The sequence below is a fragment of the Lissotriton helveticus genome, chromosome 7 (genome assembly GCF_964261635.1).
Source record: "Lissotriton helveticus chromosome 7, aLisHel1.1, whole genome shotgun sequence".
In the NCBI taxonomy this organism is placed as follows: Eukaryota; Metazoa; Chordata; class Amphibia; order Caudata; family Salamandridae; genus Lissotriton; species Lissotriton helveticus.
Genome location: NC_136068.1, coordinates 1,486,459,413 through 1,486,480,712, shown reverse-complemented (window position 1 = coordinate 1,486,480,712; position 21,300 = coordinate 1,486,459,413). Strand labels below are relative to the sequence as shown.

The 21,300-nt window shown below is 45.5% G+C and overlaps 1 protein-coding gene across 1 annotated transcript in view; it reads right to left on the bottom strand.

Moving 5' to 3' along the window:
• The window catches only part of LOC144770407 (sacsin-like), a 197,299-nt gene that overhangs the window by 87,820 nt on the left and 88,179 nt on the right, over positions 1-21,300 (bottom strand). Inside the window, exon 6 of the mRNA XM_078654916.1 lies at positions 7,363-8,794. Within this exon, the coding sequence (XP_078511042.1) occupies positions 7,363-8,794 (1,432 nt within the window). The remainder of the gene's footprint in view (positions 1-7,362; positions 8,795-21,300) is intronic.

The window sequence follows — 21,300 nt, the reverse complement described above, 5'->3', positions numbered from 1 at the left end:
GGAGTAAAGTCTGTGATCCCACTACCGTACTGCGGGATGAATAGGCAACACCCCCCAACCACCAAGCAAACCTCTGTACCAGTTCTGAATAAGTCTGCCGATGGGAACTCAGGCTTTTCCAGTTTTCTCTCTCACGTCTCCAAATCATCCTGGTAGCTGCTCATTGCTGATCATTATTTATGTCATGCTCCTTCGATGTGCCACACTTTGTCTCTGCTTCATCGTGCTGGTAGCCACTTTATGGAAGATTCTCGTTCAGTTATCTTCTCTGGGATTTTCGATCTTCTGCCTGAGCTCTCTGGATCCCCTGGAGACTGACTTTGAAGGCTGCTCCTTGCTCTGGGTCCATGTATGCTGTCCACACAGCTCCTTTCGGGGTGGACCACAGAGCTTTTGGTTTAGCAATACTCGCTACTCACACAGTATCCTGGGGACTAACCATCAGACCCCCTTCATGGGATGGCATCACTGCAATCCTCAGCCTGCCTCGTTCCCCATGGCAAGTCTCAGGTGCTTCCGGACTCCACTGACTTTACAGGCACTTCAGGCTGCAACCCCACCAGAACACAAATGGATCTCTGAATATTGGGGTTAGGCAGCCTTATGACTCTCTGCTACCTTTGTGGCGTTTCCACTTACTTCATGAGGCCTATTTTGTCGGCTGATATGGCGGAGTGATGGGGTATCCTGCTGGAGGCTTGGGGGTTCTAAATGTTAGCGGTTATTTTGACGGGTGATATGGCAGATGGATGGGGAATTCCACTGCAGTCTTGAGGGTTCTAAATGTTAGCAGTCATCTTCTTTGGTGGGTAGCCATGCCCATGAAAAACCTTCCCCAACCTAGACCAGTGTAATTGGCCAAGTGTTCTGGAAAGTCGCTTTTGTTACGTGTTGAGCTATATAACTGGACTAATGTGCTTTAGAAGGAATATGCTACTTACCAGTGTGCATCTGTTCTTGGCATAGAGGGCTGCAGAGTGGTACATTTATGAATAGATCGCCATCTGGTGTTGGGCTCGGATGATTGCACTTTGTTTTTCTTCTGGAGAAGTCTTTGTCGTCATAGGTGACTCCTCCTCTCGGTGTTAGTGCGCATGGGCATCGGCTCCATCCTTAGATTGTTTTGCCATAGTAGGGTTAGATGGAGTAGTGTAGTGTAGTACATAAAGATATGCCCATGTAAATGTATCTAAATAAGATAATGTTGGGACAGACACAGGTTTCCGGGGAGGCAGGGAGGGCATGTACCACTCTGCAGCCCTCTATGCCAAGAACAGATGCATACTGGTAAGTAGCATATTCCGTTCGAGGCATATGGGCTGCAGATGGTACATTTATGAATAGATTGTACAGCAGTTACCTCCCTAGCGGTGGTCACCAGTGTCTGTCGCAACTGTCTGAAATAGAGTTTTTAATACAGCTTGGCCCACTCTGGCTTGTTGTGCAGCCTGTACATCAACACAGTAGTGCTTTGTGAATGTATGTGGTGTAGACCAAGTTGCTGCTCTACATATGTCATCTAGGGGAATGTTCCCTAAGAATGCCATAGATGCTCCTAGTTTTCTTGTGGAATGAGCTCTAGGAGGAACAGTTAATGTTCTCTTTGCTTTAATGTAACATATTTGTATGCATCTTACAATCCATCTTGCGATGCCTGCTTTAGAGATAGGATTGCCCTTATGTGTTGGGGAAAATGCTACAAATAGTTGTTTAGTTTTCCTGAAGCCTTGTGTTCTTTCTATGTAGTATGAAATGGCTCTTTTAACATCTAGTGTATGTAGAGCCCTTTCTGCCACTGTCTGTGGCTTTGGAAAGAAGACTGGTAATTCCACTGGCTGATTGATGTGGAATGCTGAAATTACTTTAGGCAAGAACTTTGGGTTTGTTCTAAGAACCACTTTATTCTGGTGTATCTGTAGGAATGGTTCTTGTATTGTTAATGCCTGTAACTCGCTTACTCTTCTGAGTGAGGTAATGGCTATAAGGAATGCCACCTTCCATGTAAGGAATTGTATTTCGCACCTATGCATAGGTTCGAAGGGTGGCCCCATTAGTCTGGTGAGTACTACGTTGAGGTTCCAGACTGGGGCAGGTGGTAATCTTGGTGGAATGACTCTTTTAAGACCTTCCATGAATGCTTTTATCGCTGGTACTCTGAACAGTGATATGCGCTGCCTGTTTTGTAGGTATGCTGCTATAGCTGCTAGATGTACTCTGATAGATGTGTACGCTAGATTACATTGCTGTAAGTGTAACAAGTAGCAAATAATTTCTCTTGTTGATACGTCTAGAGGGTTGATATTGTTATTAGTGCAGTGTATAGCAAACCTCTTCCACTTAGCTGCATAGCATGCTCTGGTGGTTGGACGTCTCGCTTGTTTAATTATTTCCATGCAATTTGGGGGGAGATCTAAGTACCCAAATTCTAGGATTTCAGGAGCCAGATCGCTAAGTTCAATTGAGTTGGATCTGGGTGCATTATCTCTCCATGGTTCTGTGTAAGGTGCATGGGTTGAATTCGTAGCTTTTGATGTGGCACTTGTGAGAGTTGTAGGAGCGTGGTGAACCACGGCTGTCTTGCCCACGTGGGTGCTACTAGTATCATGGTCATTGAATGTTGTTGCAGTTTCCTGACCACTAATGGGATTAGTGGGAGAGGGGGAAAAGCGTATGCAAATTTGTTGGACCAATTTATCCATAACGCATTGCCCTGCGACAGGTGATGTGGGTACCTGGACGCGAAGCTTTGGCATTTTGCGTTCTGATGAGTGGCAAATAGGTCTATCTCTGGTTGTCCCCATCTTTGGAAGAATGGCTGCAGTATTTGTTGGTGCAGTTCCCATTCGTGTATTTGTTCCGACTGTCTGCTTAAGATGTCTGCTATCTGGTTTTGAACTCCTGGTAGGTGTTCGGCTAACAGATAGATGTTTTGAGGAATGGCCCATCTCCAAATCTCCTGTGCCAGTCTGGATAATTGGAGAGAGTGCGTCCCCCCCTGTTTTTGAATATAATACATTGCTGTCATGTTGTCTGTTCTGATCAGGACTGCTTTGTGGATAACATGTATCTGAAAGGCTTTCAATGCTAGAAACACTGCCAGTAGTTCTAGATAGTTGATGTGCAGTGTTTTTTCCCTCACACTCCACCTTCCTTGTACTGTGTATTTGTCCATATGTGCTCCCCATCCGGTGAGCGATGCGTCTGCTGTTATTGTCACCTGTGGAATTGGCTCTAGGAACGACCGCCCCTTGGTAATGTTTGTTCTGTTCCACCACTTCAGAGAGCGGTGTGTGCGGTCGTCTACCAACACCAGATCCGTAATCTGTCCTTGAGCCTGATTCCACTGTGTCGCTAAGCATTCTTGTAGCGGAAGCATTTGTAGTTTTGCATATGGTATTAGCAGTATGCAGGATGACATCATGCCTAGTAGCTGCATGAACACTCTTGCTGTTAGTGAGTGTTGTGGCTGAAATCTCTGAATGATTGTAAGCATTGCTTGGACTCTTATTGGGTTGGGGTACACTTTGGCTTTTTCTGTGTCTATGGTAGCCCCCAGATATTGTTGAACTTTGTTTGGTTGTAGGTGTGACTTTGTGTAGTTCACCGTGAACCCTAGCTGGTGTAGTAGCTGAATTGTCTTTTGTGTGTGTTGCAGACACTCCTCTTGCGACCTGGCTTTTATTAGCCAGTCGTCCAAGTATGGGAAGACATGAATTTGTTGTCTTCTTAGGTGAGCTGCTACCACTGCCAGGCATTTTGTGAACACTCTTGGTGCCGTCGTGACACCAAATGGGAGGACTTTGAACTGATAATGTTGTCCTTCTACCACAAACCTGAGGTATTTCCTGTGGGCTTTGTGAATAGGGATATGAAAGTAAGCGTCTTTTAGATCCAGTGTAGAAAGAAAGTCCCCTTTCTTCAGTAAAGGAAGTACTTGTTGGAGCGTGACCATGTGGAAATGTTCCGAATTTATGTATGCGTTGAGAGGTCTTAGGTCCAGTATTGGCCTTAGAGACCCGTCCTTTTTGGGGATTAGGAAGTATAGTGAGTATACTCCTGTTCCCTGTTGGTGCTGTGGAACCTTCTCTATGGCATGCTTTTCTAGCAGTGATATTACTTCCTGTTTTAACAGTGTCAGGTGATCTTGTTTCATTGGACGCTGTTTGGGGGGGATGTTTGGTGGGGTAGCTGTGAGTTCTAGGCAATAACCATGTTGGATAATTTGTCTTACCCACTTGTCTGATGTGATGTTTTCCCAGACAGGTAGGAACTGTGATAGGCGTCCCCCTACCGGTGTTATATGGTCTGGGGGAAGCTCTATGAAGTCACTGTTTTGGGGTTGGAGAGTTGCGGTTGTTGTTGTTTCCGCGACCTCTACCCTTGTTGTTGTTACCCCTGTATCCACCTCTAGAATTACCTCTGGGTGATGTAGGTGTAAAAGAGGTTTGCTGTTGGTTTGTACCTGTACTTTTGGATCCTCCTCTATAGGTGGATCTACGAAAGGAACCTCTTTGTGTCGGCTGCTGCAATGCTCCCATTGATTTAGCCGTTTCTGTATCCTTTTTCATTTTTTCTAGGGCCTCATCTGTCCCTGTGCCAAAAAGTGTTTTCCCATCAAAAGGTTGATTAAGTAACGAGGTTTGTACCTCTTGTTTGAATCCTGACACTCTGAGCCATGCATGTCTCCTTAGCATGATGCTTGTATTTGTCGACCTTGCCGCAGTTTCTGCCGCGTCTAGGGCGCACTTTATTGAAGTGTTAGTAATTAACTTCCCTTCTTGTATAAGTTGATCAGCTCTCTTTTGATGTTCTTTAGGGAGATGTTTGATGAGTGTTTCTAACTCATCATAATGCGCTCTGTCATACCTTGCAAGTAGTGCTTGCGTATTAGCTATGCGCCAACTGTTTGCCGCTTGAGATGCTACTCTCTTGCCAGAGGCATCTATTAGTTTAGACTCCTTGTCAGGAGGTGGCGCTTCTCCCGTAGATAAAGAGTTTGCTCTCTTGCGAGCGTTTGTGACCACTAGTGAGTCTAGAGGAATTTGTCCCTTAATGTATATTGGGTCTTTTGGAGCTGCCCTATATTTTTTATCAATTCTTGGGTTCAATACCCTAGCCCTCACTGGGTCTTTGAATATCTCTGATGTATGACTGAGAAGGCCTTTTAGCATTGGTAGTGTTCCTGATGTTCTTTGTGCAGTAGGTAGTGTCTCTAATAAGAAGTCCTGTACTAGAGGTTCTGTATGTAGGTCTACCTTATGAAATGTTGCTGCTCTAGTAATGAGTTGTGCAAACCCAGTATTGTCATCAGGAGGTGAAGGTTTTGAGGGATATGACTCAAGGTCGGTATCATTACCTGATCCCACATTATACTCCTCCCATGGGTCTGCCTCCTCTGGGATTGTGTCCTCATCATCCCCAGGGTGTCCCCCCTCCCCTGTGTCACTTTCTCCATCTGTTGTAGGTGTAGATGGACGTGTGGGAGGAATATCTGGCCTATTGTGAGGAATAGGCGGAGATGGTGTGTGAGGTTTGGGAGAAGGGGGAGGAGTTGTATTCGTCCCCATTGTTCTCTTCTTTGGATGAGCCTTGTCGTCCAAATGTTCATGTTTCCTCTTTTTAGGTAGCTCTGTGACTACCTTGCCAGTCTTTGGGTCAATAAACAAAGTCTTTTGTTTAGGATCCGTTCCGTGTTCCTGTGTCGGTACCGCAGTTTTCGGTTCCGAAAGGTGTCTTTTCTTTGAAATGTCCATTTGTATTTTCGGTGCCGAAGTTTTGTTCGGATCCGACTTCTTCGGTATCGAAAATGTCCCCGGTGTCGGGTGTTTTCGGCGCCGAAGCGTGCTTCGGTGTCGACATGGACTGCTTCGACTTCGAGCTTTCCTTTACTTGGTGCTTCGGTGTCGATGTGGTTGGTTTATCGGAACCGGAACCACTATGATGGGGGACCGAGTGTTTCGGTTTCTGTTTCGTTGCCGGGATCGAAGGCGGGGCATTGGAAACTTTTTTCGGTTGTCTGACCGGGCTCGAGGGCGGGGTCGACACCGTGCGGGGTCTGTTTTTCGGTAAAGGGACGTCGTCACTCACGGTTTGTTGGACGTCGAATTCCTCGACGTCGGACTCGTCCGCTTCTGACCCCGCCTCGTCGGCCTCTTCTTCCTCCTCTTCTGGTTGCTGGTCCTCGAACAGCTCTGGGATTGCTTGTGACTGCATTCTCGATACCTCGTGTCTTCGGGCTCGACGGTTTCTAATCGTCGATTTTGACGAGAACGCTGCACAGGCCTCACAGTCCCTGGATTCGTGTTCAGGGGACAAGCAGAGGTTGCACACTTCGTGTAGGTCCTTGTGTGGGAACTTAGCACCACACGTTGGACATTTTTTGAATGGAGTCCTTTCCATGGACCCCGGGCTGGACTACGTCGAGTTTCTCGTAGTCGTCGTCCTTCAAATCGCGTCGGTATGGAGTGAAGTCGCGTTCGATAACGATACCGTCGATTTAGAAAGGAATACGCGCCGGTTATAACCTTCTTTGTTGAAGTCGGTCCGGAGCGCTTCGATCCTCATCTGAACCCGATGGCGGAAAAAAACAATCTAAGGATGGAGCCGATGCCCATGCGCACTAACACCGAGAGGAGGAGTCACCTATGACGACAAAGACTTCTCCAGAAGAAAAACAAAGTGCAATCATCCGAGCCCAACACCAGATGGCGATCTATTCATAAATGTACCATCTGCAGCCCATATGCCTCGAACTGCTCAGTTTCATAATACTTTTTTCAAAAATTCATTTTGGGAGAACACTAATGTTCCCTCTACCGGCACAAAGTGATCTTTAAGTACTATCATGTTTTGCGCCATTATATTGGTTCACTCTGCACCACTTGCCTATAGCTGTAACAATTGGCGGTGATTATTAATTCACTAAAAAATAAAGGTTTTTTTTTTTCTAAAGGTTATTAGCATTCCTCTCACCTGCTCTTTCAGGATGATGAGAGGATAATGATGAGGACAACTGAGAAGTGATTAGGTGGTTGCAGGATTGTGATGTCAATGAGGGAGTTCGTCATTTTACATACTTTCTATTCATCAGGGTGGGGACAACTTTCCATGTCCCTGAGGTGTTATTACCAAACATTGCATGAAGATAGAAACAGTAGGCAAATTAGTGCAGCTATTCAACATTCAGGATGTTACAACATTTGCCTAATTGGAACTGAATGTACTGTTGTGCTCACACACTCTGGCCCTGTGACGAATTGCATGCTTAATGGTTGGTGACCTAAATAAGCAATGCAATGCAACCCAATATTTAAGGAGAAAATTATGCAAATGAAAAAAAAACAATTGCGCCACTTAACCCACCTTGGATATCTAGGGCTTTCCATTAAAGCAATTCCTTCACGATCTGAGTCCAGGAATTTAATGAAGGTGCTGTCAGAAAGAGGCAAGAGCTGGAGGCCAAGGAGTTCTCTATATTGCGCGTCACTGATGACATACTCCAGGATCAGTAACTTTTGAATACTGTGCAGCTTGCTCCAAGAGCCCGATTTAAGAACATCTCGAATGAAGGATGGTGTAGCCATTTTCAGCTTTTTGACCTTGCCAGAGGCCAAATGAAGTGTGTCTAGAATCTGCCCAGGGACTTTGACAAGAGGCTCATTAAGACAAAGAAGAAGTTCTTCAAGAGCAAGCTGAATGTCCCCTTCTTGCATAGCAGGTATAAAGATGGCCTCAGATGGTTTTAGCCACTGTGTAGCATCAGCCGCCTTGCAAAGCACGTTCATATCAAGCAGTTCTTTGGAAACCATTTCAGTCAGCCAATGCCATCTCTCTTTGTGTTGTGTTTGACCTGAGTCTGGCCAAATGCCATATGCCAGTGTGGCTGGGCAATTCATGGACCTCGCCAGAGATACAACTGCCTGGACAGCATGGCAATAGACAAGAGGTAAGATCTGCTCTACCAGCAGATGGTTCCACTGGGCAGCATCATCGTGTTGTTGATCTACCTCCACCCATTTTATGCTTCTTCTGTCATCAGTCAGATCAAAGCTAGCATTGATGATGATCGGAAGACCAGTCCTATTTCCCTCTCTGTCTGGGAGAGGCAGGAAGCAGCTAAGACGCCCACTATAGCAATTCCCTCCCTTTTTGTCCAAGCAATAAGCAATGCTAATGGTGGGATGGTTGCATAACTTCTTTGCAAGGTCTTCCAAGTCATGAAATACCCCATCTTTGATTGTGCCAGTGATGACAAACCATTTGCAGACTTCATCAGCCATGCTAGCACCCTTCAGGGAGGTATCTTTAATATGCATTGATGTGAGGAGCTTGGATGAATCATTTTGGATGTTTTCAAGTTTTACGTTGTCAGCTTTGGTCACACTGACAGTCAGTAGGTGCTTGACCGTGCCATCACAACTGATACTCTTTAGTGACACTTCAGAGACATTTCGAAGAAATAAAAGGCTTATACTTGCGTCCTTGCTGAAGCAGTTAAATAGTTCTTTAACTCTTTCTGTGTTGTAGAGATTGTCTGAGATCTCAGAGGGTATTGACCGCAGTGGAAAACGGAAGAGTGTGCCTTTAAAAAAGCCAGTCTTCTTGATGTTGTCCCAGTTACCACGATCAATGGCACGTAACACATTACAAAATGGAAGAAACTGATCTGTGAATGACTCCACCTCATTCCTGTCCTCCTCCTCCTCCAGGTTCCATAAAAAGCCTCTGTCATCAAATACTGCTCCTTGGGGATCAAACATCCCAATCTTTCTGCTACTTAACACACTGGGGAGATCTGTAAATTAAGAAGAATTGACAGAGATGTAAATGCGCACCTTAAAGTACACACATTTGGAATCAGACAGTTTTTCTTGGCAGTGAACAGAAAAGGAAGATATTACACATTTCATGCTATCGTTCTCCTACATCACAGCAAAAACCTGGAACGAACTCCGGGTGAACATTAGGCGCTCCCCGACCCGGAACACGTTCAGGAAGGACCTCAAGACCTGGCTCTTCGATTGATCTGGAGCTGCTCCCTCCCTCCCCCAGCTCCTTTAAACCCTCACGGGTGAGTAGTGCGCTTTACAAACCATTGATTGATTGATTGATTGATTGATTACATAAGGTGTGCAGTGTAATGCACTTCCTCCAACAGCCCCTACCCCAGTGGACATCAGAGAAAGCTTTCCGTTGATCAAGCCAATGGGGGCTCCGTTGACGGAAGAGAACGATCTTCCCAACCCTAAAGAGTGCAGGCAGACTGATAGGTTTGTGGACTAGTTACTCTGCAATGTTTGTGATGGAGGACCCTGTCCGTCAAACTCTAAACCACCCCCTCAGTGTCCTACCAAGTGACAACACAAACAGGGCACAGTCATCAGAGCCAGGCACTGGCACTAGGTATTGGCGGCTCTTGCAAGATTAACAAAGTGAACCCAAGAATGCCTTCCATTGAAAGTTATGTAAAGCCATAACAGACATATATTCTTGACATTACAATGGCTGAAAAGTGGGGGCAGGTGGGAAAGACGAGTGGTGAAGGAGAAGGGAGAAATGCAGGAAATTAGAGACAGCTGTTCAGACAATTACAAACCCTTATGGAGTACCTTAGAAATGAGGATGTTACATACATGGGGACCTTAACTGGAGGCACCCTATCCTTCTTGTGTATTAGCACTACTCACATAACCGTTACAATTGGTCGGCACAATTATGATAAAGTACACAGATTCACAATGGGAAAATAAGTATCCAGTCTCTAGGACAGAGGTACCACAAAGGATCAATATCACTGTCCTTTAGTCATATCATGGCCTTCTCATATGGACAGTTGTTACCAATGATAAAAGGTGTATACTTATGCTGTCCAACCAACTGCAACACTCTGTTGGTGAGTAACATCCACACTCATGTAGATCACCTGTTATGGGCTTGTCACTTTTGTTTCATGCTCAAGAAAGTATACTGGTTTGGTTTGAAAGAGATGTTATTAAGCAGGAGGCCAGTTGTATACAGTTCCAGGGACAATAAGGAAAATGCTACTTACCAGGATGCACCTGTTCTTGGCATGTAGAGCTGCAGAGTTGTGCACTTTTGCATAGATCACCATCTGGTGTTGGGCTCGGATGTTTGCATGTTGTTTTTGTCTTCGAAGAAGTCCTTGTAGTCACGAGGTTGGTGACTCCTCCTTCGGTGGACAATGCTCATAGGCATCGGCTCCATCGTTAGATTGTTTTTGCCACGTAGGGTTAGATGGAGTTGTGAGAAATATAAAGATGTCCATGCGTAATGTATCTAAGTAAGATAATACTGGAACAGATAGAGGTATCCGGGGAGGAGGGTGGGTGTGTACAATTCTGCAGCTCTACATGCCAAGAACACATGCATACTGGTAAGTAACATTTTCCGTTCGAGGCATATGAGCAGCAGATTGTACACTTTTGCATAGACTATACAGCAGTTACCTATTAGCGGTGGCTACCTGTATCAGTTGCAGTAGTTTGAAATAGTGCTCTTAAAACAGCTTGGCCCACACTAGCTTGTTGTTTTGTGTGCACATCTACACAATAGTGTTTTGTGAAGGTGTGTGGTGTAGCCCAAGTTGCCACTTTGCATATGTCATCTAGGGGAATGTTCCCTAAGAATGTCATAGAAGCCCCTAGTTTGTGTGTAGAGTGAGCTCTAGGGGGAATGGTTAATGTGCGTTTGGCTTTGATGTAGCATATTTGTATGCATTTTACAATCCACCTTGCAATTCCTGTCTTGGATATAGGATTACCTTTATGAGGTGGGGAGAAAGCCACAAAAAGTTGTTTGGTCTTTCAAAATGATTTTGTTCTTTCTATGTAGTCAAGAATTGCTCTTTTAACATCTAAGGTGTGTAGAGCTCGTTCTGCCACTGAGTCTGGTTGAGGTAAAAACACTGGGAGTTCAACAGACTAGTTGAGATGGAAGGCAGGTGCTACTTTGGGTAACAATTTTGGGTTAGTCTTAAGAATCACTTTATTATGATGGATTTGTAAAAATGGTTCTTGTATGGTTAATGCCTGGAGTTCACTGACTCTTCTGAGGGATGTGATAGCAATCAGAAAGGCTACCTTCCAAGTGAGGAACTGTAGTTTGCATTTGTCGAGAGGTTCAAAAGTTGGACCCATTAGTCTGGTAAGGACTACATTAAGGTTCCATACCGGAGAGGGTGGAGATCTTGGTGGAAATATTCTTTTAAGTCCCTCCACAAAAGCTTTGATAGCAGGAACCAATAAATGGCGAATCTCTTCCATATTGCCGCATTGCTTGTCCTTTTTGTAGGGCATCTAGCTACTTTAATAACGTACATTCTGGTGGGAGATTGAGCTAGTCAAACTCTAAGATTTCAGTTGCCAGATTGCAAGGTTGAGTGGATTGGGATCTGGGTGCCTTATCTCGCCATGGTTCTTGAGGATGATATTTGGGCTAGAGGTGTAGTTTTTGATGTGGCACTATCGATAGTTCCAATTGAGTTGTGAACCATGGTTGTCTTGCCCATGTTGGAGCAACTAGGATCATTGTGAGGGAATGTTGTTTGAGTTTCTGAACCACTAACGGAATGAGTGGGAGAGGAGGAAAAGCGTAGGCAAATTTGCCTTACCAACTCATCCATATCACATTGCCTTTAGACAATGGGTGAGCATACCTGGATGCGAAGTTTGGGCATTTTGCGTGTTATGTGTGGTGAACAGATCTATTTCTGGGTGTCTCCACATGCGAAAGAATGGAGAAGAACTTGAGGATGAAGTTCCCATTCAAGTATCTGCTGTGCTTGACGGCTGAGCAGATCTGCAATCTGATTGTGGATGCCTGGGAGATGTTCTGCAAGGAGGTATATCTTTTGCAGAATGGCTCATCTCCATATGCTCTGAGCTAGGTGTGAGAGCTGCAGGGAGTGTGTCCCCTCTTGGTTCTGTATGTAATACATTGCTGTCATGTTGTCTGTACAGATCAGGACAGTTTTGCCTAGAAGGTTTAGTTGAAAAGATTTCAACGACAGAAAGATTGCTAACAATTCCAGGTAGTTGATGTGAAATTGTTTTTATTGGGGGGTCCAGATACCCTGAATGGTATGGGTTTGTAGATGGGCTCCCCGGCCAGTGAGCGATGTATCTGTTGTTAGCACTGTCTGTGGAACTGGCTCGAGGAATGACAGCCCTTTGGAAAGGTTCTGTGTGTTCCACCATTGTAGAGAGCGATGTGTGCGGTCGTCCACCAACACCAGATCTGTTAGCTGACCTTGAGCCTGGTTCCACTGTCGTGCCAAACACTCTTGTAATGGATGCATTTGTAGTCATGCATGAGGAACGAGAAAAATGCAAGAGGCCATCATCCCTATTAATTGCATGAACACTCGTGCTGGTAGTGAATGTTGTGGCTGAAATTTTAGGACTAGCGCTTGTATAGCAATTATCCTGACTGGGTTGGGATATGCTAGGGCTGTGGAAGTGTTTATTGTAGCTCCTAGGTATTGTTATATTCTGGACGGTTGGAGGTGTGATTTGCCCAGCTTTATGGTGAATCCCAGACTGTGAAGAAGTTGTATTGTGCTGAGCGTGTGTTTAACACAGCTGTTGTGGGATTTTGCTTTTATGAGCCAGTTGTCCAGATAAGGGAAGACATGAATGTGCTGTCTTCTTAAATGGGCCTGCAATCACTGATGAAAACTCTGGGTGCAGTGGTGACCCCGAAAGGTAGAACTTTTAATTGGTAGTGTTGACCATCTACCACAAACCTGAGATATTTCCTGTGAGCTGGATGAATGGAAATGTGGAAGTAGGCATTCTTTAGATCTAGGGAGGAGAGAAAGTCGCCTTGTTGAAGTAGTGGAAGCACTTGTTGTAAAGTGACCATGTGGAAGTGGTCCGATTGGATTTAGAAGTTGGGTGGTCTGAGGTCTAGTATTTGCCTGAGAGAGCCGTCCTTTTTTGGAATTAGAAAATAGAGTGAATAGATCCCTGTGCCTTGATGAGGCAAGGGAACTGGCTCTATTGCATGTGTTTGTAATAGTGCAAGAACCTCTTGTTTGAGAAGCGTCAGGTGTTCTGATGACATTGGACGCTGTTTGGGAGGAATGTAGGGAGGGGTGTAAGTGAGTTCCAGGCAATAACCATACTGGATAATTTGTCTTACCCACTTGTCTGTTGTGATGGAATTCCAGACAGGCAGGAACTGTGAGAGGCGTCCCCCAACAGGAGTGGGATGATCGGGGGAAGCGCAGGGAAGTCACTGTTTGGTGTTAGGGGAACTGCGGGTATTATTACCCCTGCCTCTGCCCTTGTTGTTGTTACCCCTGTAACCTCCTCTAGAGTAACCTCTGGAAAAAAGCCCTGGTTGGGACTTTTGCAGGATGAGGACGGGTGTTCTGGTGTATTTGTTTTTGAGCCTGCTCTATAAAAGGAGCGCCGAAAGAAGCCTCTAGTGGAGGTTGACTGCAGGGCTCCCATGGACTTGGCAGTCTCTGTGTCTTTTTTTATTTTCTCTAAAGATGTGTCCACTGCAGGGCCAAATAGGTGCTCACGGTTAAAAGGCTTATTGAGGATACTATTCTGTGCTTCTTGTTTAAAGCCAGATATCCAGAGCCAGGCATGTCTGCATAGTAATACACTAGTATTTACTGCGCGGGATGCGGTGTCTGCTGCGTCAAGCATGCATTTGATGGATGTATTAGTGATCAGTTTGCCTTCCTGTATAAGGTCATTGGCTTTATCTTAATATTGTTGAGGTAAGGCGTGAATGAGCTGTTCGAGCTCATCATAGTGTGCCCTGTCATACCTTGCCAAGAGGTCTTGAGTGTTGGCTATTTTCCAGTTGTTGGCAGAGCTTGACACACCATGCGTTTGCCTGATGCGTTTAATAACTTAGATTCTTTGTCAGGAGGTGGAGTGTCACCTGAACCCTGAGAATTTGCCCTTTTGCATGCGTCGGCTACGCCTAGGGAGTCTAAAGGAAGTTGACCCTTAATGTATATGGGGTCAGTGGGAGCTGCCTTGTATTTTTTATCTACTCTGGGGTTAAGCACCCTAGCTCTTACCGGGTCTTTGAACACTTCCGGAGCGTGACTAAGAAGACATTTTAGCACTGGCAAGACATGGGATGATTTTTGTGGCTGGTCAAAGGTTTCTAGAAGGAAATCGTCTTCTCAGGGTCTGAGTGTAGTTTGACTACATGGTATGTTGCGACCCTATTTATTAGTTGGGCAAAACCCACATTGTCATCTGGTGGACACGGTTTTTAGGGGTAGAAATCCGGATCATTATGTAAATCTGAATTGGTATTATAGTCATGCAATGGTTCTGGATCCTGTGGGGGCTCGTCAGGATCCTCAGTGTCTAATGGTATCATATTATCATCTTCTTGCCCATCCCCATGTGCATCGTCACTATCCTCTGGTTGTGGAGAATGTGCTGAGAAATCAGTAGATTAGGGTTAATTGGTGGAGGGGGGGCAGGGGTGGTGGTGAAGTATTAGTGGCCATGTATATTTTCTTTAGAGGAACCGGTGCATGTGGTAAATGTTGTGGTTTCCGCTTTGTATGTAGCGAAGTAACTATATGACCAGTCTTTGGATGAATTAAGATGGTGGTTTGCTTAGGATCCGGGAGAAAAAGTTCTTCGGAATCGATAGTTTTCTTCGATATGGAAGATTTGTCTTTGGAAACTGGTTTTGGCTGTTTAGTAACAGTGTCCGGTATATAAGCTTTCCCTGGCTCCGAGACCTTCAGTGCAGATTGTTTTGGCTCCAGAGGTTTTTGTTTGGGAGGTTAGTTATGGAAGGCTTCTCTTTAGATGTTTCGGCTCCGAGGTCTTTGGTGCCGAGGTCTTATCCGACTGCTTCGGTGCCGAGGTCTTATCTGGCTGCTTCGGTGCCGAGGGGTCTTTTGGCGGTTTCAGTGCTGAATATTCTTCCGGTGCCGACGGAGGGGGGTGCTAGAGCAAAAGGAGTTAGGTCCTGGGTCGTGCAGGGGGCTGGACCATCTATTACAATATAAACATACAATTTGACCCCCACACCTGTACTTAGAACTTGTTGTTTAGAGAAAAACAATAATCAGGACAATTTCTGATTACGTAGGCTTATTTATTTTAGCCCTTGCTTTTTTTAAAGGTATTTCAAATTTAAGAGTTTGGATATGTACAAGAAAAACACTACACAAATAGTCATTAAACAAAATTTGACAATTCTACATTCTTTTACAAATACACAAAGTCATCCAATACAAAACATTTTTTGCACGTTATTTACAGTGATAATAAATCTTAAGGTAGTGAAAAAAACAGAAGAAATTATTTATAGTGATAACACGTATCAATCATGAAACAAGACAGTGATTCTACTGAGAAAAAGATTTTTTGCAAGAAGGCGAGTGGATATAAATAAATTAATATTATATCACAATCATTTCTTCGTATTTTTTTAAAGGGGCCTTCTTACTGCCGACGCGTTTCGACTGGTTAAATGAATCAACACGGTCTCATCAGGGCGTTTTCACTTTGTTCCTTGATCTGAAGGAATTTTTATGCAAAAAAGGAAAAAAGAGAAAAACGTCTTATTCGTGTTCTATTCTTTCAAGACCATTTGCCTGTTTCTACCGTGTGTCTGAGACACTAATGTACCTTATGCACGAGTGTAGATGGATCCAGCCGGTTCAACAGCTCCCTTTTCTTATTTTATGTTGGTTACTCTGTGAAAAGAGTAGTATTCCAGTCAAGCGTTTGGTGCGTGGAAGGTGCCTATACTGATTATTTAATACATATCAGTTTCCTACCTGTGAGCAGCGCCGTGTGTCCTTGATTAAAAGTCCTATTATTCTTTGAGTCTTTTAGTCTGCGTCCAGCGTGGTTATTAATATGCGTGCCTGGGCGCCCCTACATAAAAGGAGAGCATGGTTTTGTACTTCTATTCAAATTCCGGTGCTGTCATACTTTTATAGTAAAAAGAGGTTGAAGTACCTTGTGGGGGGAGCGAGCGGCCCTCGCTCAGCGAATGTTTCTATTTTTTCGGATGCCCACACCGTTCAGCTTCAATCTGCTGAATGACAACGGGGCTCATTACTACATGTTTTAACTCGCATTGCTTTTTAGACAAACGCGGTTTGGGGCGGCTGGTTCTTACCTTTGGTTAAAACAAAAGGATGAATCAAGGTCCAGGGATCTCACAGCGCTGTGTGCTTCTCAGTGCATCTAGCGTTTTGCAACAGCCTCCATGTTGCTGTGGCAAAAACAACAAGTGATGGACTGAATGTGGATCAATGTCACACACTCCCCCAGTCAAAAGATCTGGGCCCAAATCCATCGTTTTTTTGCACTCCACACCACCCTGGGTTAGACAATGGCGATATGCAAATCAGCTCTGACCCTGTTGCCCCATGGGAACAGTCCAGTCCGAACTACAAAAGCCATGTCCTTCCCAGAACGGAATCAAGCATCCGAGGACCGGACCGGTTTCGAGGTAACACCTCTCTTCAGCCCGGCTAGCTTGACTCCAAGTGGTGTGGAGTGCCTGGGACCCACGTCTGGGCATCCCCAGCGCACTTAGGGCGGCAATTGCAAAAACAACAAGTGATGGACTGAATGTGGATCAATGTCACACACTCCCCCAGTCAAAAGATCTGGGCCCAAATCCATCGTTTTTTTGCACTCCACACCACCCTGGGTTAGACAATGGCGATATGCAAATCAGCTCTGACCCTGTTGCCCCATGGGAACAGTCCAGTCCGAACTACAAAAGCCATGTCCTTCCCAGAACGGAATCAAGCATCCGAGGACCGGACCGGTTTCGAGGTAACACCTCTCTTCAGCCCGGCTAGCTTGACTCCAAGTGGTGTGGAGTGCCTGGGACCCACGTCTGGGCATCCCCAGCGCACTTAGGGCGGCAATTGCAAAAACAACAAGTGATGGACTGAATGTGGATCAATGTCACACACTCCCCCAGTCAAAAGATCTGGGCCCAAATCCATCGTTTTTTTGCACTCCACACCACCCTGGGTTAGACAATGGCGATATGCAAATCAGCTCTGACCCTGTTGCCCCATGGGAACAGTCCAGTCCGAACTACAAAAGCCATGTCCTTCCCAGAACGGAATCAAGCATCCGAGGACCGGACCGGTTTCGAGGTAACACCTCTCTTCAGCCCGGCTAGCTTGACTCCAAGTGGTGTGGAGTGCCTGGGACCCACGTCTGGGTATCCCCAGCGCACTTAGGGCGGCAATTGCAAAAACAACAAGTGATGGACTGAATGTGGATCAATGTCACACACTCCCCCAGTCAAAAGATCTGGGCCCAAATCCATCGTTTTTTGCACTCCACACCACCCTGGGTTAGACAATGGCGATATGCAAATCAGCTCTGACCCTGTTGCCCCATGGGAACAGTCCAGTCCGAACTACAAAAGCCATGCCCTTCCCTGCCCATGACAAAATTTATATAGGCAAGACTTGCCAACAAGTAAACACTCGCATCACCCAGCACAGATCAAGACTGAAAAATAAAGTGGCAAATGCACCCATGGTCCAGCATTTTACAGAGACTAACCACCGCGAAACAGAGTTTAAATGGACAGTGCTATATAGCATCAACCAAAGCAGGTGCCCGCCTGACATTGAGAAAATGCTCCTTACTAAAGAAGCATACTTGATACTAAAATTCAATAGCACACAAAGTGGGCTTAATACATTGTCGGAGGTCTCTAGACTGTAATTGTTTTTTCCTGCGATTCATGTTTTGAGTCACACCAGTCTGACAAGCAAGATTAACGATGAAATGGTGCTCTGCGCGAGTAATGTGGGTGGTGGATATCCCTCATAAATGCATTCCCTCAAAAGTTAAAAAGTTATGCAAAAACTACATGTCCCAGAATCCTCGGGTCATGTGACCAAACCTATATGCAACGCCCACAGCAACATGGAGGCTGTTGCAAAACGCTAGCTGCACAGAGAAGCACAGAGCGCTGTGAGATCCTTGGACTTTGATTCATTCTTTGTTTTACCTAAAGGTAAGAATCAGTCGCCTGATACCGCGTTTTTCTGAAAAGCTATGCGAGCAGAAACATGTAGTAATGAGCCCCGCTTTTTTATTCAGCAGATTGAAGCTGAACGGTGTGGGCATCTGAAAAATAGAAACACTCGCTGAGCGAGGGCCGCTCGCTCTCCCCACAAGGTACTTTAAAATTCCCCCTTTTCATTAAAAAGTATGACAGCACTAGATTTTGCACAGAAGTACAAAACTATGCTCTCCTTTTATGTAGGGGCGCCCAGGCGCGCATATTAATAACCACACTGGACCCAGACTAAAAGACTTTAAGAACAATAGGACTTCCGATCAAGGACACACGGCCCTGCCCACAGGTAGGAAACTGATATGTGTTAAAACATCAGTACAGGCACCTTTCAGGCACCAAACGCTTTACTGAAATACTACTCTTTTTACATAGGAATCAACATAAAATAGGAAAAAGGGAGCTGCTGAACCGGCAGGATCCAGCTACACTCGTGCATAAGGTATACTAGTGTCACAGACACACTTTAGAAACAGGCAAATGGTCTTGAAAGAATAGAACACGAATAAGACGTTTTTCTCTTTTTTCCTTTTTTTGCACAAAATTCCTTCAGATCAAGGAACAAAGTGAAAACGCCCTGATGAGACCGTGTTGATTTAATTAACCGGTTGAAACGCGTCGGCAGTAAGAAGGCCCCTCTTAAAAAATACGAAGAAATGATTGCGATATAATATTAATTTATTTATATCCATTCGCCTTCTTGTAAAAAATCTTTTTCTCATTAGAATCACTGTATTGTTTCATGATTGATATGTGTTATTAGTATAAATACTTTTTGTTGTTTTTTCACCACCTTAAGATACATTATCACTGTAAATAACGTGCAAAAAAATGTTTTGTATTGTATGACTTTGTGTATTTGTAAAAGAATGTGGAATTGTCAAAATTTTTGGTTTATGACTATTTGTGTAGTGTTTTTCTTGTACATATCAAAACTCTTAAATTTGAAATACCTTTGAAAAAAAGCAAGGGCTAAAATAAATAAGCCTACATAATCAGAAATTGTCCTGATTATTGTTTTTCTCTAAATAACGAGTTCCAAGCACAGGTGTGGGGGTCAAATTGTATGTTTATATTATAATTAATGGTCCAGCCCCCTGCACGACCCAGGACCTAACTCCTTTTGCTCTAGCAGTGGGACCCACGTCTGGGCATCCCCAGCGCACTTAGGGCGGCAATTGCAAAAACAACAAGTGATGGACTGAATGTGGATCAATGTCACACACTCCCCCAGTCAAAAGATCTGGGCCCAAATCCATCGGCTTTTGTAGTTCGGACTGGACTGTTCCCATGGGGCAACAGGGTCAGAGCTGATTTGCATATCGCCATTGTCTAACCCAGTCCGCCCTAAGTGCGCTGGGGATGCCCAGACGTGGGTCCCAGGCACTCCACACCACTTGGAGTCAAGCTAGCCGGGCTGAAGAGAGGTGTTACCTCGAAACCGGTCCGGTCCTCGGATGCTTGATTCCGTTCTGGGAAGGACATGGCTTTTGTAGTTCGGACTGGACTGTTCCCATGGGGCAACAGGGTCAGAGCTGATTTGCATATCGCCATTGTCTAACCCAGGGTGGTGTGGAGTGCAAAAAAACGATGGATTTGGGCCCAGATCTTTTGACTGGGGGAGTGTGTGACATTGATCCACATTCAGTCCATCACTTGTTGTTTTTGCAATTGCCGCCCTAAGTGCGCTGGGGATGCCCAGACGTGGGTCCCAGGCACTCCACACCACTTGGAGTCAAGCTAGCCGGGCTGAAGAGAGGTGTTACCTCGAAACCGGTCCGGTCCTCGGATGCTTGGTTCCGTTCTGGGAAGGACATGGCTTTTGTAGTTCGGACTGGACTGTTCCCATGGGGCAACAGGGTCAGAGCTGATTTGCATATCGCCATTGTCTAACCCAAGGTGGTGTGGAGTGCAAAAAAACGATGGATTTGGGCCCAGATCTTTTGACTGGGGGAGTGTGTGACATTGATCCACATTCAGTCCATCACTTGTTGTTTTTGCAATTGCCGCCCTAAGTGCGCTGGGGATGCCCAGACGTGGGTCCCAGGCACTCCACACCACTTGGAGTCAAGCTAGCCGGGCTGAAGAGAGGTGTTACCTCGAAACCGGTCCGGTCCTCGGATGCTTGATTCCGTTCTGGGAAGGGCATGGCTTTTGTAGTTCGGACTGGACTGTTCCCATGGGGCAACAGGGTCAGAGCTGATTTGCATATCGCCATTGTCTAACCCAGGGTGGTGTGGAGTGCAAAAAAACGATGGATTTGGGCCCAGATCTTTTGACTGGGGGAGTGTGTGACATTGATCCACATTCAGTCCATCACTTGTTGTTTTTCCATGTTGCTGTGGGCATTGCATATAGGTTTGGTCACATGGCCTGGGGATTCTGGGACATGTAGTTTTTGCATAACCGGGATGTTATTCTGTTTTTAAGGGGGTGCATTTACGAGGGATATCCACCACCCACATTACTCGCGCAGAGCACCATTTCATCATTAATCTTATTTGTTTAGCAGACCGGTGTGACTCAAATCATGAATCAATGAAATTTCAATTAAAGTCTGGAGACCTCCGACAGTGTATTAAGCCCACTTTGTGTGCTATTGAATTTTAGTATCAAATATGCTTCTTTAGTAGGGGGGTGCGGCATCTGGGGAGACTTAGCTTTCGGTGCCGAAGAATATTTTTCGGGACCGGGTGGCTGGCTCGAGTCAGAGCCGGAAAGCTTTTGTTTTTCCTTCGGTGCCGGGGCTCTTGAAGTCTTTGTTCGGTGTGGACCTGAGCCCAGAGGTGAAGTTGTCACTGGAGCCTTTGGTATGGGCCTGGGTGGGGCAGGGGTCTGGGTACTCACATCCCGTTGAGCCAGGGTGACGTCATTTTCAGCATCAGAGTCATCTGCTTCGGAGACCGGGACCTGTTCTTCCTGTTCTGGTTCCGGAAGGCTATCAGGACCTGGATGGAAGATGTCGGTATGAAGATGTGCCTCGGGACATCTCGTGGTGTTGAGCCCAACTTGAAGGATAGACAAGCCTCACAGTCGTCCTCTTGATGTTCTGGAGAGAGGCACAGATTACAAACGGAATGGAGGTCCGAGTGTGGGAATTTAGCACCACACCGGGGACATTTCTTAAAGGGAGTCCGTTCCATCGACATCTGTCGTTACTGGCGCGGGTAGGCCCAACAGCCCGCGTCGAAGTTCGTCAGCGTCGCATTTTTTAGA